Genomic DNA, 16,869 nt, shown 5'->3' with positions numbered 1-16,869 from the left:
AGCAGCTAACATTCGCCAAGTGCTAGAGGGGTATGGGGAGGAAGTTCCATCAACCCACCCCTGCAACAGCAAGGCCAATTGTGCTCTCTTGGACTCCGGCTGCTGATGACAAGCAGCACTTTTGGAGGATCACCTGATTGCTTTATAGACTGTTGCCCAAACATTGCCGTATACTGCGTAATACATCTTCTAGCCCTTTAGCAAGGGTCAGTTTCTGACCACATATCTGGTGTTAGTTAGAGAAGTTAGGGTGGTGGACCACTCTCTCAATCTAAAAATGATGCTGAAGCTCAAGCCCCGACAACTTCTTCTGATCCACATTTTTGTGTCACTGTTTCAAGACTGGTCCAAAATATATAGATATTGTCTTTACAGTGGTGTTTTTATTTACTACCCAGAATGACCCGGCAACACTTTTACACCTCATCTTAGTTGTTTATATATGTCATCTTGATAATAATAAATAATATTTCTTTGGGTGCTATGTTGCCTTACAACTCCCTGCATGTAGCCCTCCCCCATGAATAGATTACAAATATATCGTGAAACTGTGTTCTCTGGAATGGTGGATGGTGCTCCATCCAATACTTTTGAGATGAGCTGGGGAGTTGTAGGGTTGGGATGAGGTAGTGGTGGTGACCATCCAACAACCTGATCTCACTAACATCCTTACTGCTGAATCAAATCCTCATAGCAATGCTCCAAAATCTAGTAGAAAGCCATTCCTGGACAGTAGAGACAGTTACTCCAACAAAAAACCCAGGACAAAAACTTTAGGGATAAACTCTTATTTAATTGTCCTGGATTTCAAAAGAAACAATGTCTGAGCGGGTGTCCCAATACTTTTGTCCATAAAGCGCATGTATCCGAATTACTTTGTTTACATCTTCCCGGTTTAATTACGCCAAGCTTTTGGTGGAGCTCCCGTTCGTCAGCATCTTCAGAAACACATACAGTTCAGTACCTCTGAACAACGGCAAACGAGGAGATTGAGGGACATCAAGCCTAGTAGCACAAGCAAAACCGCAACCACGTTCTGGCAGGGGTTCTAAACCATGCGCTATCTAGTCCATTTAGCACTCTTCTCGCTCTTCGTCTCTCTTGAGTCTGAGTGTTGATGGTTCAGTTAATGCTTAACAAGGCAATAACACTGCTCCTAAACACGGCAAAGGCTTCGTTACTGGCCAAGCCTTAATACAAATGACTCTGTGTTCATAAAAGCAAGCACACACCACAGTCACACACACACAAACACACACACACACACACACACACACACACACACGCACACGTGTGCACACACACTTCAGTACTTCAGCAAATATAATTTATCATCACACCCTCGCATCACGAAAATGAAAAGGGGGAAAAAGTCCATGGGAAACATATTAACTCTTCCAGCGCTTGGCTGTTGTGTCAGCACATAATAGCTGGAGCCCTATGAGCCGAATTAATTAATTACTCTGAAGGATCATTTGTGTTTGCCACACAAAGCCGGTTAAACTCGCGCACCAATTCAACATATTTATGACCACTCTCTCGCTCGCTCTCTGAGCCTGTACTTATTCCTTTAGCCCCTGGGTTCTCCTGCATGGCCTTAGCCATGAAAAGGGACAACATAATGGGCCAAGCTGACTGTGTGAAGGATGAATTCTTTCAGGACAACAACTGGGCACAATTTGGCCCATGGCCCTGGGGGTCGGCTTAATAGAGTGAGACCCCCAGCCCCCATTCAGTTTCTCAGAGACTATTAACTCTTAACAACTCCCCAGCTTGGGCCTCATTATTTATTCTCTTCAAGCTTTTCTCCTCCTCGCCCTCCACCCCGCACTCTTTCTGTTGTCTTTCGTTTTTTATTGTCCTTGATTGATTTTTGTACTTAGTTAATCATTCGATCATTCCGTGTTCTCCTGGTGTGTTAGTAATGTCAACCGCCTTTCGAGTGCCGTCTTGACTTGCTGTGGAGAAGCGAGGCTTTAAAGACCCTTTAAAACAACGCTTTGTGGGTTTCGCCCGAGTTGGTGCTTCAAGGTTGTAAGTAGTGCTGCTTATAGAAGCTCTTTGAATATACTGGAGTTAGAAGAGTGAAATGAGGAATGAAAGACTGGTAAATGATACTCAAAGAGGGCCAAAAGGTGTTAACCTTAAAGTGTAATTCTGTAATTGCATATTTAGTCCACACTTCTGACTTTTCTATGACTGTTTCATGTAAAATGTGCGTGTCCAAAAAATTGGCAAAATGTGAGTTTTTTTTCACACAAAACAACCTTATGCACAAATTTAGTGATCAGTTATCGCATTGGACATTTGGGGAAATATGGGATTTCTTTTAATTATGCTTGAAAATAAAGAATATACCAGTTTTGATTTTTAAAAAATGTAAAAAAAAAAAATAAGTTAAATATTCAACAGAATATTCACATTTAAGCAAAATCATGACGTTGACCAAGATAATGCCTTTACACAAAAATCCAGATGTATTTTTAGTCTCTTCCAAGCTTCAGATTCTCAGATGGACTCAAATAGCCAAACGAATGCATTCTAAAATTCATGTTAAAAATTCAAACATTTAACCTTTAACATTTAAATTGCTGCTGGTAAAACAAGGGATTTGTTATGGCTAGTGAAAACCATCAGTTCTAAGAGTTACATTTAAATTCCTGGTATGGCATATATTGTTGCTGTAATGCACAAACCTTATATCTCCAACTTTTACAAGAGAAGGAAAAAACATAACTTAACTTTCAAAGGAAAATTAGGGCATTTCTATTGGTCCACTCATTGTGAAATTTTCATACAGCGTAGAAAACAACTGACAGATTGAAATTCTACAATTTTCAAACATGTCAGTACAAAGACTGTAACCAGCCCTTTTTTTAACCTAAAACTGCAATTCTGAGTTAAAACATTCAAACACTGAGCTTTCTACGACTGCTCATTGAGCTAACTCTTAACACCTCATAGCCTTATATGTGCTGCTAGAAGTCAAGCCTATAAACTGCGGCGAAGCCGGACGCACACTGAGTTGCTCTTCAGGGTCAGCGAAGCCATTGAAGTCAGAATGGCCTTCCACAGCAGACTGCACTGCCCAGCTGCCCTGCGACCGTGGAAATTAAGTTATGCCCCATGTCAGCAGGTTTTTGTCTTCTTTTTTTCTCTCCTTCTCTCAGCCTCGGCCTTTCTCTTCCCCTCTGTCTTTTCCCATTCTCGTTCTTAAGTGAACTCTCATCTTCTTTGTACGCGGGAGTCCAGTGGAGGCTTTCGAGTCGGCTGGAGTATTCAGTGTTGGTAAATGGGCCTAATGGCAAGCGAAGGGTCAGAACGAGGCATTGTGCGAACGTAACTGAGAGGGGTTGCTGCACTTGGTCAATGTTGAGTCAAAGGCTTCAACACAAACACATAACAGAGCTGCTTCACCAACAACGGCTTAAACAGCCACTCTTGTGATTCCTTCTTCTCTTCGTTCTTTACACTGTTCCATTCATTCTTCACTCCAGGCCACCCCTCCTTCTTCCTTCCTTCAGCATCGCGCTCTTGTTTGGCTTGTCCGTGGGACAGTTTATTTGTCCTGTGGTCAGATGAAGTAGCAGATGATGCCTCTTGCTGCTGTGGCTGTTATTGAGGTTCTGAAGCAGCCAAACATGGCTAGAAAGGTCAGAGAGGGTCACTCTAGCATTTATCCTTCACCACTTTGATGATACCTCAAGAGCTGGCTGTGGTGAACTGGATAAACGATGGATTCAATTGCATCTTTGAAGCAACAATCCTATTGTACAATCCTAAAAATGACGTTTTCTAAAAGGTTCTTAGGATGGATGTAGGGTTCTAGGAAGGTCATTCAACAGATTTTGAAACTTTATTTTGTAGGGATGTTCTTTAGACTGTCTTTTACAAAAACCAACACTTAAAAACTGTAAAAAAAAAAAAAAAAAAAAAAAAGGGAGGATTATTTAAAGGAATGCCACAGAAAAACTTTTTTTTTTCTCTCCAGTTTTTAGCCGATTACCCAAACCAACCACTCGGGCTCTCCTCCCCCCATCACATGCGATGCCCAGCAAAACTGGGGTAAAGATTGACACATGCACAACCAGCTCTGATGCATCAGCTAGCAGACGCCCGTGCCGGCCAGCATCACACTGAAGTGATAAGGGGAGAGAGAGAGAGGGAAACCTGCCCGCAGAAACCCAAGCCAGCCAGTGTCACACTGAAGTGATGTAGGGGAGGGAGAAGGAGAGAGAGGCCAATTGTGGTCTCCCAGGCTCTGGCTACTGATGGCAAGCAGGATTTGACTTGCTGATGCCATGTGGATCAGTTAGTCTCAAGTAAATTGTTGGGGATTACGTTTCTGGTGTTTAGCTGAACTTTACTGTTGTTAAAGTGAACATCTCTAGTGCTTAAGCGAGGCGTTCTGACGTTCAGACAGAGTCTCTCTGTCCTTATGACGAACATTTCTGGTGTTATGAGTAAATCTTCCTGGTGTGTAGGTGAAACATTCAGGTGATCAAAGTGCTCAAGTGACTATTTCTGGTGTCCAGATGAACCTTTCCAGTGTTTAAGTGAGATTTTGAGGTGTACACAAGTCAAACTTTCTAATGTCTACCTGAAAGTTTTAGTATTTTATCTGACAATCTTCTTTTACAGTCATAGTATCCTACATGGTGGTGGTTAGCAGTGGTTTGTGGTGTTCTTAGTGGCTCATTTGGTCCAAGACCCTTGACTTTAAGTGAAGCGATATCTTAAGTCCTACAAAAAAAAAAAAAGGTACAGCAACTACAAACTACAACAGCCGCCACCCACCGATGCCTATTTGCTCCAGTGATTTTGCCAGACCCACGCTCTCTCAAACTCAATGGCGAATATTCATTGTTGCTTTCTCCCTCATTCATCGGCACTGTGGCACTGGCCCTGCCTCCTCGCGGTGCGGCCCTGGCGCTTTGCTGGCTCTCCCCTCCTTTGCCTGTCAGATGAATTATATGGCTGTTGCGGTAGAAAAAGGGGGCCATGCTCGACGCTAGTAAAAAACACCTCTCCCCTCCATCACCTCATTATCCTCTTGAGTGAAAACAAGAGGGCCAAGCTTCTCCTCCACTGGCTGTTATTCCCCACAGTACGATAGCACCTCAGCCTGTGCAACTCTCCCTGCAACTTCTCAACTTATGGTAGTACTGGATTAGATGCATTGCCCTGGGTGGGGGAAGGGTCTTACCTACTTGATTCTGTGGGGATTCATGGGAAATTGAGATTAATACAAGCAATTTTCTATTGGGTAAAAAGGCCAGAATCCAACCTGGTGGGCTATATCGGTGCTTGACTGGGTTGCAAATCTAGAATGTGTTCTCCTTGTTCGCTCTAGGTCATTTGATTTGTTGGGTTTTTTTCTGGATATTGAAGTACTACTGACATTAGTCATTAGACATGTTTTTGGCAGTACTGAGAACAGGTATATGAGAGTTATACTTTTACTGTAATATAAAGGAACTGGGTGTGCAACCTACCTAAATGAGCAGTGGTAGCTGAATTGTTACCGATATCTTACCCTCAAACCATGTCATTTCACATTTTCAGAAATAACGGTTCTCGAATGGCTCGTTGTTTGAATGTATGGTAGAAAATTTGGTATTTGGTATAGCATACCTGCTAAAAAGTCTAGACCATGACCAGTTTAAGCTCGTAGCTGGTTTTAGATGATCTAATCTGGTCCCTTGTGTTGAAGGTGGTTGAAAAGCTGGTTACCCAGACAAAAACATACCCTATTCCAGGTAGATTCTTGGTTAACCAGCTCTTAACCAGTACAGTGTAGGTCGCATCATGCTTTTAGTCATGCTGGCTGACCCGTTTGGTCATACTGGTGGTCTAGCTAGGTTGTTCATGCTAATGTATACCAGCAAACCATCAAACTCAAACAAATAACACACCCTGTGCTGGTCAAGAGCTAAGAGGGTCAGACAGCTTAACCATATCGACCAGTTTAAGCTGGCCAGGCTGATTTTTTTCAATGGGGATACTTATGAGGAGGTTTCTTGTGGCATTTTATGATTTGTCCCATCTGAAAAAAGATGCCCTTTACCCCCCAAAAAACACTTTGGCCCTAACAAAACAAAAGTTTGGGCACCTCTCTTCTGCTGCAACACACCAACCTTTTCTGTCACCTTTACTTTATTTAAGAGTGCAGTCATTACAAATAGTTCTTTTAGACAATGCAATTGTTAGCTTAGCAACGCACAGCACTAAATCTCAACCTGCAAACCTTAAACACTGAGCTCTAACTATAGCGATGGTATTTCAAAATATTATTCTCTGTCCACATCTGGAATGAACAAGAATGCAGCACTTTCAACAATGTGTGTCCGTGTTTACATCTACACTAACAAATACGGGGCTATTGTTTCGGTAGCTACAATAATCAAGAAGCTTCTTGGTGGGACTATATATGGAACGTAACGTTTTTCGAACCGGGTCTTGCAGGTAAGTGATCTCTTTGTGACCAACTTAATCCTGTGAGCTTTTTTCTTCCCTCACGGGCAAAAGAGCCCTCTGGACCCCTCTGGAGAGGCAGGGCCGAGGTCCTTTTACTCATTTCAAAGAGCCGTGAACTCAACAGAGGTCTTCCGTGATGGAATCAAAGTGGCAGCTCAGACGGTGGGGGGAAAAGAAAATCAGATTTTGGCTCTCAAGCGTCGAAAGGCGGGTGAAAAGAACAGTGAAGGAAAGACCAAAAAAGACTGGATCTTGAGAATTTAGTGAGTTAGCTTCATTGAGGGCATAGGGAGTGCTACAAATATGTATTTGAGGGGAAATATAGGAATAACAAAGAAAATACTGTAGATTTCCTCATTTCCCGTTTTCTTTCTTTCTTTGGAGAATTGGACAGATGGCTCATGAACAGGGCCTTTTAACCAGCATGTACCTCCAAAAACATTGTACCTACTCCAGTCCACACTCATCACTTAGAAAACAACTGTTCCTTAGTAGAGAGACGGTTGACACAGGGGCCCCTTCCAGCCTTCTTTCTATCAAATACCCTGTGTTAACTTTAAGGGATTACCCTAAATCCTATCCAGTGAACTTTCCATTTCACTGCTCATTCCCCAATCTCAATCATACCGCCTGTCTCCTTGTTTCTTCATCACTTCCCCCATAAGAGGCTCAAAGGGGCCGACACTGAGAATCAGTGCATCTGACCTATAAGCGTAATTACGGCAACAAAAGCTCAAGATGTTCACCCCAAGTGGCTTATCAATAAAGAACTCTTTTTTTATTTTGGCTAAAGGAACAGTCATGTTCTGTTGCTGTAATGAGAATCCAGGTCCCTGCTGTGAGGTTCCTCTGTCGTTTTCCATCACTTCTCTTTTTTCCAACAGGGGGAAAACCCGCTCTGCGACTCTGGAAGTGCCAGGAGTTAATTGAAAACATTGCGAGGGAAAGTCAAGTCTGAGGCCCGAACCACCAAATTGGTTCATTATCCAAAAGAATAATAAAAGAGCATTATAACTGGTAAAGCGACGGCTACGTTTGTCTTAAAGCGACAGGCGCCGCCGCTTTGTCAAAACGTAAGGACTATGTGCCGAAGGTCTCGGCTGAGGAGCGAAAATAAAGTAGATGCAAATGTTGGTTTGAGGAGGATTAGTCGTACTGCACTACTTTTGAAAGCTCCGTTATGATAATCACTGGCAGTTTTTTTGCTTAGAGGAATCCTAAGAAGTTCACTCATTTCTTTCTCATGAGCCACTGAGGCAGGGATTGGTGGGATAGATAACTTTGACACTCCGAGACCTGAAACACAGACATACACATGCTTCCTCTACTGTGGACAGGTCCATCTCTCATGGTCTGGAGAGCAGTAGTGGCTTTCAGTAACTTGTGGAGAATCATTGAACTCTGTAGAGTGGGGACTTGTTGCTATTCATGAGAGACCACCAGCTTTACCCCCTTAACACTCCAAGGCTTATCACACACTAAGGTGTAATACTCAGTAACTACAGGGACTTTACAAACTGGTGCGACTATTCTATGGTAATAGGGGTTTGCCATAGGCTTGAACCAACAAACTAGCAAAAATAAATCATTTATATCATTAAAATTCTGTCATTTTTATACCCTGTAACAGACCGGCACCCTGTCCACTGGGTATTCCTGCCTTATGCCCAGTGATTCCAGGAGACAAGGAACTGGATAAGAAGATTGGAGGAATGAATGAATGTGAAGCGTCCTTGGGTTTGAGAAAGCAGCTTTATAAATTATTATTATTAGTAGTAAAATGAATAGCCTTGCCCTACAAAAAAAGACATCTTGAATGTAGCAAATATATTGATTACTACAATATTGTAAGATTATCATAAGACCTGTTATTATAAGGCCTGTTTAACCTATATGTTTAAATATATGATGAAATGTTAAATAGGTTAAACAGCAATCATAAAGCAGCCTTAAATGAATAATGTGATGATAGTGATGTGTGTACTGCTTGTGTATAGCTTCAAATTTAGATTTACATTTTGTTTATTTTCTACATACATTACAAATCCTATAAATACACTATTGTGTTGCTGCCTGTTTTAAAGCACAATGTCTATTTATTTTAACATATTAGGCTGGAGGGTGGAAAAACAATATGCATATATGTATATATACACCATGCAAATGTATTAATTTCAGCACATGATGCGTTAAAATGACAATGTGTTCTCGGAAAAGGATGTGTAAATACTAAATTAACAGCTCGTCTGATTTCATTTTGAAATTGATTACATAATTTTTTTTGTTGGATGGGAACTGGAAATGCTGGGCTTTATATATATATATATATAATATTTACACTTATTATTTGTCTTTATGTTATTTGTATTTATTTTAATGATAGGGCTTTATAACAATAAATAGCTTTTGTCGCTTTAACACTAAAAACTTTCACTTTTCTGAATATGGCAGCTGTTCTTTACACAGTGGCCAAATTTCCTGATGAATGGACCAATTGGAAAGCTCCAAAGTTACTTGGAATAAAATAAAGAATAATATGTATTTCACTGATATCAATTTTTGTCCATTTTTAGTTTTCGTCACTGTTTGAACCCTGTAGCTGTTCTTTACATTGTGTGGTTAATTCTTGAATAATGGACCAATAGAAATGCAACAAAATGGCTGGATTTTTTTTTTTTTTTACATTGACTTGTTTTGTAAAGTTGGCATTTTGGAGATACATGTTTTTCATTACACAGCAGCGAAATCAAATCCTCCACAAATCTGATCATTTTGGAGCATTTCTGGTGGCCCATTTGTGTCAACACTTGTACCTCTCTATATATAAAGTATTGGGACACCTGCTCATTCACTGTATCTTCCGAAACCAAGGGGGATAAAAAAAAAAGGTGTCTATCCTGCTTTTGTTGGAGTAACTGTCCACCAAACCACCTCATCCTCAACTCATCCCAAAAATACCATCATTCCAGAGAACACAGTTCTACTGCTTCACAGCTCAATGCTGTGGGGGTGTATACTCTTCTAGCCCACGCCTGGCATCAGGTATGATGTGTATATATATATATATATATATATATATATTTCTATTATACACAGCAAAACACTGCCTTGGACCCCTTTTCCATCAAGTTTCCACCATTCTGGACCCTGTCAGTCTGTAATGAGCGCTACAGCAAAAATCCATCTTGCTATTCATCACTCTTGCTTGGCTGCTCGGTTCCAGTTGTTCCGGCCTATTGCCTGTACGAGGCCCTCTCTATTTATTTCATACGTGGCGTGCTGGGCACTTTTTTTCAGTCTGAACTGAGCGCTGAAAGAGGAAAAAAAATATGGGGTTGCGATTATGGCCCCCGCTGCCGGACGGGGCAGTATAGGCAGCGGCGGCCACATGGAGTGTGTGGACCAGGGGCCAGCGGATCTTTCCCACATGCTACCCCGCGGCTCGGCTCTGAAGAGGTGTCAGCGAGCCTTAGAGGAATGAAGTGCCTGGGCATTGTGCGGCCGGGGCCATTATGTGCTTAAGATTAGCATGACAAAAGTGCCACTCGACTTCTTCTCCATTCAGCACACTCGAGGCCTCTTGTTCCCCGCTCTAATAAAACATTTTGCTGCAATCGCTCCGTTTTGAAGGCCCACGGTGACGAGGAGGGGAAGAATGAGGGAGACGGGTGAGTTTAACAGGGTGAAGCTGAGGAGGAGGCCGGGAGAGAAAGAGAAAGAGAGAGAGAGGGAGCGAGAGAGGGGAGGATATCTAAATGATTTGCATGTGGACAAAGTAAACAAACGTACCCACAAACCTCAGAACACTCCTTCTGTAAATACAGGTTACTGTATTTAGCCACAATGTGTACAAATAATTAACAGCCACTTACTGCCCCCGAACGTATTTTAATTTAAAACTAGTCTATAAAGTTAGTCAGTAAATCTGCATATTTGGAGGTTTATACATCCAGCCATGGCATTCCTTTGCTCTTCTACTTCTCTCAGTTTTTGGCCTGTTTTATGAATGCTTTGGCATAAAAAAACATAGAGTCTTAAATAGTCCATATTAATTGGATATTATCTTATATCCAGTTTGATTGGGGAGATATAGAGTGTTTGGAGCTGGCTAGCTAGCTAATCCAAACAAATATGAGTAGTAAAATAAGCAAATTAACATAGTCGTTTTCTTAATAGCAACCCTTCAGGGCCTGCATATGACACCTCGCTTAAAATACACATTTCTTCCCACAGTTCTTCCTTAATATATAGTATTCAGTGAAACTTTACTGGAGCGCAGTAAGCACCTATATAATAAGGCCTTCCTGGCAGCTGACGAACCCATCATGACTTATAAAATGGCCTCGAAATCCCCCAAAAGCAGCATTTATTACAACTGATTCTTGTTCAAATAAGACAATATTAGGATACGGCCATTTAAGCTTATGAATGCTGCCTTTCAGTAAATTGTTAGCTAGTGTTATTAGCACCCTTAGTCCAAGTCTTAAGATTAACAGCTGAACAATATACCTGCAGTTTAGGGGTTCAACACTCAGTATTTGAAATCTGTGCTTTTTAGCGAACTGTCCCGACAGTCCTGCCATTTACAAAAAGCAAGCTAACCCAAGTGAGCCAAACCATCAGCACCGCCAGCTGCCTCCCCAATATGACGTAGCTCAGCAGGCCTTGTCCTCAAAAGCCTAATCAAGCAAACTTCTCAGTTTTTAAGAAGGACTAAATATACAACTTGTAACAAGATAATCAATCTTCAGAGGCGTTCAGCAGCGCTACCGTCTCGCTTTCAGATTAGCGCAGGGCTAGCTTTGTTCACAGGCACGGCGTGTCGACTGAAGCTGTTAAGCAAACAGAGTGATTGAAAAGTAAACAAACCCCTGTCTGCCTGGGCCTGGTGAAACCCCAGGGAAAAGCCATTCGCTTTTGTGCTTACGCTCTAAAGATATCCGAAAGTCTGGCTTTAGGCCTTCTGCAAACACTTCTGTTTGCAAAGTCAAGGCTATCGATGCTTCGGGCTCTTCGCAATACTTAATCTGTTCCTCAAAAGCGGCGGCAGGCTCGAGGAACCTGGTTTAACGAGGAGCTTCTCAACATAAATAAATAAATAAATAAATAAATAAATAAAAACACCCACCAAACCAGCGAGCCGTCTTTTCAGACATGAGATAAACAAATTACACGTAGTCGTTTTCGTCTTTGCAACTTTCATTTTTTATGCCTTCTATAAAAAGTACATCACCGAGGCAGTCGTACAGTGGATTTAGACATTTCTACAGTCAATAATTCATCTGAGAACACAAATTTAAAAAGATTCTCTGCAAATCTATTTACACTGTACAGCATTTTTCAAAGAAACAAAATCAATTGCAACAAAAATAGTAAATCTCTAATAGCTTCCCTTTAAAGCTGGAATCATCGCCCTTTGTTTTCGTGGACATTTTAGGGTACAGATGAAGGCTTAAAAAATACAGTACCAGGCCTCCTGTACTTCATTCCAGCCAGCCTGTTATTCACTCACGCACTCAAAGGCAACTTTAGATAGAAAAATAGTTTGACATATCTATAGTTTTATACGGGCAGTGCACAGCTTTCTGAATACACCTCTGCACAGTTAAACATCTCTATGTAACACAATAAAAACTCTTTCACCAGTTTCACACATCATTTCTCCACAAGGCAACAGGGCTGAGTCCTGTCGGACCGTGTGAGAGGAGCACTTGCAACATTGGCCGTATATAATATTGTTTCGTCTGTGGTTTTAAGGCAGCAGAGTTAGAGTGAGCTTAGCCCAGCGTTTCTGTCTGGAATCCACAGTTACCTGCAGGGAAGAGTTCAGCTTGGAGGAATAAATATAGAAGATATAGAGAAGAAGAAGAGAAGAGTGCTGCGGCTGAGGGGTCACCGAGTGGTACGTTTGCATAGAGAAGGACAACGAATGCAACGTGACCAACCTTGGGATGTGAACAAAACTCAAGCAAAGTGTCATGCAAGCGTGGATGTGTCCTCTTTGGAGACGACCAACAGTCGTACGGTCGGATCTGCACCACGAAAGGTTCCCGGACCCTTTTTTTGCTGACCGGTAGACTCCGCTGTAGCTCGTGGGGAGTCCGACCAGTCGCTTTCACAGACTCCGGGGTAGCTGGTGAGGAGTCTGGTGAGACTGGTCACTCATATCTTTCCTCTTTACAGTCCAGTTTCAGTCACTTTCGGGCTGTCTGGCCAAGCAACTAAGCAATGGTCACTGACCGGTCACTTTTAGTGACCAGTCATGTGGTCACTTTGGGTGACCAGTCCAGCCAGTCATTCTTACTGACTCCATTGTAGCCTGTCGCTTTCAGAGACCAATCTGACCAATCCACCGACTTCACTGTAGTCCTGTGCAGTGCCTGACCAGCTACTTCCACTGACTGGTCATTTTCAAAGTCCAGCAGCTTTCACTGACCGCGTTGTCGAGTGTGTGCTGTCTGCCCAGTCACTTCCACTGACCGGTCAGTTTAACTTGTCCCAGAGAAGCGGAGAACTCATGGGTTGCCAGTTCTAGCTTAAAGCCTGGACCAGCACCAGGACGGACTCCACCAGCAGCACCAGGCCCACGGACGCTCCCCATGTCGAGGCGGACGACGCTGACTTGCGGTCGGGCGGACAGTTGTCGTAGTCGTCCTCGTCGTCGTCCTCGTTCCCCGAGCCCTCGTCGTCGTAGTCGGCCACGGGCAGCTCCCCGAAGCACAGGTTCTTCATTTTGAGCTTGATGTACTCGCATATGGTCCTCTCGGTGCCGTCGCACACGCACGTGTCCAGCAGCTGCGCTTTAGGCAGGCGCCGCATGTCGGCGATCACCTCGCGGCAGGCGCTCGTGCACACAGCGCCGCTGAAGAGTTTCCCGCAGTGGAGCAGGTAGTTGGCCATGGCCGTTCGGCACTGCGGGTCGCGGTCGCACTGCCGCCGCGCCTCCGTGCACCCGAGGCTGCTCGTGCGCGGCATGCACGGCTCGATGGCACGCTTGGCATCGCGGCACACCGGGTCCGAGGCGCAGCTGCACTCCTCGAGCGCGGGCCCGCCGCGCGTCAAGTTCAGCTGCACGAGCGAGGCGATGCAATGGCTCGGGCACGAAGAGCGCCGGCCGCTCAGCACCGGCTCGCACGCGTGCACGTACTGGCCGTACGCGTAGTTGCACTCGGCCTCCGCCTGGCAGTTCAGGATCGCCTCCCAGCAGATGAGGCGGCGCGCCGCGCACTCCACCACCGCCACCGCGCACGCGCCCAGGCACACGAGCACGCAGGCGGCGGCGACGGGGGCGCGCGCCATCGCGGCTCTCTTTCTTGTTCGTTTGCTCTCTCGCTCTCGGCGTCCTCTCACGCGGCCATCGCGGGGCTCCTCACACCATGGCGCAGGCAAGGAGAGAAGTGGAGGAGGGGGTCAAAACGAAAGGAGTGTGTGTGTGGGGGGGGGTGTTGTTCAGTCCGTCGTAGCTCGCGGAAAGTCCTGGAGCAAGTCCTAACTCGACGAAACGGTGCTGTTTTCGACTAAAAAGTCGCTTCTAGCTGCAAAACTTAAGAGATCCCTCCTCTCCCCCTTCCCGCTGTTCGCTCCTCTTCTTCCGTCCACTTCTCGCTCCTCTGCTCGCCCCCTGTCCTCCCCGATCTCTTCTTCACGTCTCTCGTCCTCTCTCGAGTTAATGGAGCTCGCGAGTTCACGCTCTCCTCAGCTCTTCGCCCCGACCCGCGACCTTATCATCCTCCACGAAGTAAACACGGGGACGAAAACACACCGTACGAAAGTTTCCCCCCGTCTCACACACACTCATAAACACACACACACACACACTGCCGCTCCGTCTCCTACGCTCGGTCCGCTTTATCCATTTGAGTCGTGCGGAAGTTTGGGGGCCTCCTATTGGTCTGGCCGTAAATCTGAACGTCACGAATGGGCGGGGTGATGGGGGAGGGGAGGGGCTTTGTTCTGAAAAATGGCTTTCCAAAAAAGTTGGTGCTGGCTAGAGTGTGCAGAAAGTGTGTGTGTGTGTGTGTGTGTGTGTGTGTGTGTGTGTGTGTGTGGAGATGTTGTTACACACACACTCACACTCACACACACACACACAGGTTTGTATACTGACTTTACATTAAATCTTATTTCATTGTAGTGGTGGATGATCAGGGTAGAGCAGCTAGAACCCATCTTCGAGTAAAAGTATTGTCAACAGAGCCTAGTGACCTTTAGGTCCCATCTACCACAAGTGTGCATGAATGCTGTGTATTTATTATTGTATATATCTCTCTCTCTCATATATATATATATATATATATATATATATATATATATATATATATATATATATATATATATATGGAAGAAATTTAAATGACAAAATACTGAATTATTCATCTTCCTGGTCAGGGTCACGATCAGAAATCATTGGGGGTCGACAGAAATCAACAGGCCGACAGTCCACAAAATACTAAATGTGGTAAAGAATTGAACTAGCTTTGTTAAACTCACAAACGAATAATTCAGAGTGTTTATTTGGGCTGAATGAACCAAGTTCAGTTTGAATGACCCACAGCAATAAATACATTCAGATTAAAAGCAAATGCCAGTGTTTGCATATCAAACATGGTCAGTAATATCTTGTGCCAATATCATAACTGACACAAAGAGTAAGAAAAAAAAAAACTACATAGCTGAGGAGTCCCTTGCGGTTTAGGGGCTCTAAGCAGCTGCTCATTCTTTATTAATGTTAAATGACTGTGTATCCATTCGTTATTCTTATATTTCAGCATTTCTTTGTGCTCCTGTTTGTTGTGTTTGTTTTGCTCTCTGGTGTCGTCCAGAGGAGTAGAGTTTCTCTTCAACTCTCTCAAGAGTTGTTTTTCTTGACACTGTCACCTTTGACTTTCTCACTTAGAGTTAATAATGGCTGTATAAGTAAGAAACTTTCTTATAGCAAGTAAAACATCAAGGTCAGTATAAATTCTGTATAAATACAGAAGTAGCAACAGTCTATCAGCGCATCAACTGAAAAGTTCTTTGGCAGCTGGTCTTCTCTTTTTTAGGATAATTTGATGATGGTTTAGATGTGGTGGTAATGGACTTCACTTGTCAGTTCACTTGGTAATCCAGTAGCGTTCCAGACCCGATGCTGCGGCCTTAATGCCCGTCTTTCAAGAGACCTTATTCATGTCTAAAACCTTTGCCTTGGCTGCAGTCCACATTCATGTCTTTCTACCTTCTTTCACTTTTCAGATATAAAATCTCCCATTTCATCGTCGGCAACTGGAAAATGCATTCTGGGCTGACATCATTTTAGCCTAATCCGTCAGCTAAGCAGGAAGGGGGGAGGGCTGCTGCGCGTTCGGAAAACGATCCTTCTTGGCACAGTCCACCACTCAGGTTGACAACAATGGAAAAAAGGACAATCGGACGCGGCCCGTACGCCCGCCATCCACTGCTCCTCGATACGACCTGTGGCACTGCTTGTAGAAGGAAAAACGGAGGTAGGTCTAGACCCACGCTTGTGGAAAATGATATTGTGCAAGTTCACACTTGAGCACAGAAAGAAGAGGGGAAGAAAAATGGGCTGTGTAGGCTGCAGATGGAGAAGGTTGGTGGATTGAGTGGGTCCATCAGGCACAAAGGGGGGTTTGTGTTTCAAACAGGGCTCTAGAGTCAGGAATGTACCTTTAGGCCAGTGTGCGCCGAGCTCTCCACCCAAAACAATGCACTCAATGTCAGTTACGGATGGTCAGATCAGAGAGTGGCGGAGACTTCTCCAGATCACGGCACTCCTTCATGATGGATGAAGGGAACACTATCCTTCGTGAGTCAGTCAAATGGTGAACCCTGAAGCTACGCTAGCCCTCAACGAAGCCAGCTGTTGTCATTCTCCCTCACAAGGGCCCAAACAGGCTAAAGCCAGCACCTGGGCCCCACCGTGCTTCACCAACCTGGCTCATTATTGTGGTTACATCAATGACTAGCACACCGTTACGCTGCTTCAAACGGCCTCAAGCCGAGGTTCCCGGAGAACGCTTGGCATTAAAACAGGCTTGCTCATTTTAATTGCACTAAAATACATCTCCTTAATGAGGGACCTGTTAACGACTTTACATGGACCTAAAGGAGGACGAAAAGGGGAGGAATAAAAAAAAAAAAAAAAAAAAAAGGGCTCAACCAACCAAACTATTTTCTTTGGCAGGCTGGATTTATACGCACCAGATGTGCTCGAACAGCGGAGTGCTGCATGCCATTACTTTTTAATGGTGCCATTAAAAGTGTGTTCATGCTTCAATAATGCAATTAAGGGACAAACACAATGAAGTCACAGCAAACATAAGCCCCCCCCCCCCTCCCATAGACCATGAGAAAGGCCTCTGCTGGGAGACTTTGTTAGCTTGATTTGTT

At 44.0% G+C, this 16,869-nt stretch overlaps 1 protein-coding gene across 1 annotated transcript; it reads right to left on the bottom strand.

Moving 5' to 3' along the window:
- Positions 1-11,658: 11,658 nt before the first annotated feature.
- gas1a (growth arrest-specific 1a) lies at positions 11,659-14,319 on the bottom strand. The gene has a single exon (XM_072664690.1). It carries the CDS (start codon positions 13,774-13,776, stop codon positions 13,009-13,011), a length of 768 nt encoding a protein of 255 aa, XP_072520791.1. The 5' UTR covers positions 13,777-14,319; the 3' UTR covers positions 11,659-13,008.
- Between the last annotated feature and the right edge of the window lie 2,550 nt (positions 14,320-16,869).

Source organism: Salminus brasiliensis, chromosome 20 (assembly GCF_030463535.1).
Source record: "Salminus brasiliensis chromosome 20, fSalBra1.hap2, whole genome shotgun sequence".
Taxonomy (NCBI): Eukaryota; Metazoa; Chordata; class Actinopteri; order Characiformes; family Bryconidae; genus Salminus; species Salminus brasiliensis.
The sequence above is the reverse complement of the archived record's forward strand: the minus strand, read 5'-3'. Positions and strand labels throughout refer to the sequence as shown.

Excerpts from the sequence above, each read along its gene's own strand:
- gas1a (XM_072664690.1), bottom strand. The coding sequence starts at position 13,776 with ATGGCGCGCGCCCCCGTCGCCGCCGCCTGCGTGCTCGTGTGCCTGGGC.